This window comes from Eurypyga helias, unplaced genomic scaffold (genome assembly GCF_000690775.1).
Source record: "Eurypyga helias isolate BGI_N326 unplaced genomic scaffold, ASM69077v1 scaffold38132, whole genome shotgun sequence".
NCBI lineage: Eukaryota > Metazoa > Chordata > Aves > Eurypygiformes > Eurypygidae > Eurypyga > Eurypyga helias.
In genome coordinates, this window is record NW_010237227.1 from 2,575 (window position 1) to 3,182 (window position 608).

The window sequence follows — 608 nt, forward strand, 5'->3', positions numbered from 1 at the left end:
TTTCAGCTGTAATCAGTACACGCATCCGCAGCGTGGTTCCCCCGCGCCGCTTCAATCCGCCGGAGGCGACTGGTCCCGTTTGGGGCAAAAAGGCCCGATTCCCGTGGGATCCGTATTTTTTTTTTTTTTTTCGCCAACCCCTTCCCCATTCCCAGGTGATCTCTCTCTGGATCCGGACACGGCCAACCCTTACCTGGTGCTCTCGGAGGACAAGAGGAGCGTACGGCTCCGGAGCGCTCCCCAGGAGCTGCCGGCTAATCCCAAAAGATTCGATTATTCCTTCTGCGTCCTGGCGGCGGAGGGATTCCTGACGGGGCGGCATTACTGGGAGGTGGAGGTGGGAGACGGAGAGAGCTGGGTCCTGGGGGTGGCCCGCGAATCCGTGCGGCGGAAGGAAAAAACCGACTTCGCGCCGGAGGAGGGAATCTGGGCGGTGGGGTTGAACTGGAAAGGGAAAAATTGGGATCAGTATCAGGCCTTCACCTCCCCGGAGACTCCCCTTTCCCTCTGCGAGAGGCCCAGGAAAATCGGGGTGTACCTGGACTACGAGGGGGGGTGGGTGGCGTTTTACAACGCCGACAACATGGCCCCCATCTTCACCTTCACCG

At 60.2% G+C, this 608-nt stretch overlaps 1 protein-coding gene across 1 annotated transcript in view; it reads left to right on the top strand.

Moving 5' to 3' along the window:
• Nucleotides 1–604, top strand: part of LOC104506443 (tripartite motif-containing protein 7-like) — a gene marked incomplete at both ends in the record, with an annotated part of 3,077 nt that extends 2,473 nt beyond the window's left edge. Inside the window, one exon of the mRNA XM_010147386.1 lies at nucleotides 156–604. Within this exon, the coding sequence (XP_010145688.1) occupies nucleotides 156–604 (449 nt within the window). The remainder of the gene's footprint in view (nucleotides 1–155) is intronic.
• Nucleotides 605–608: the final 4 nt, after the last annotated feature.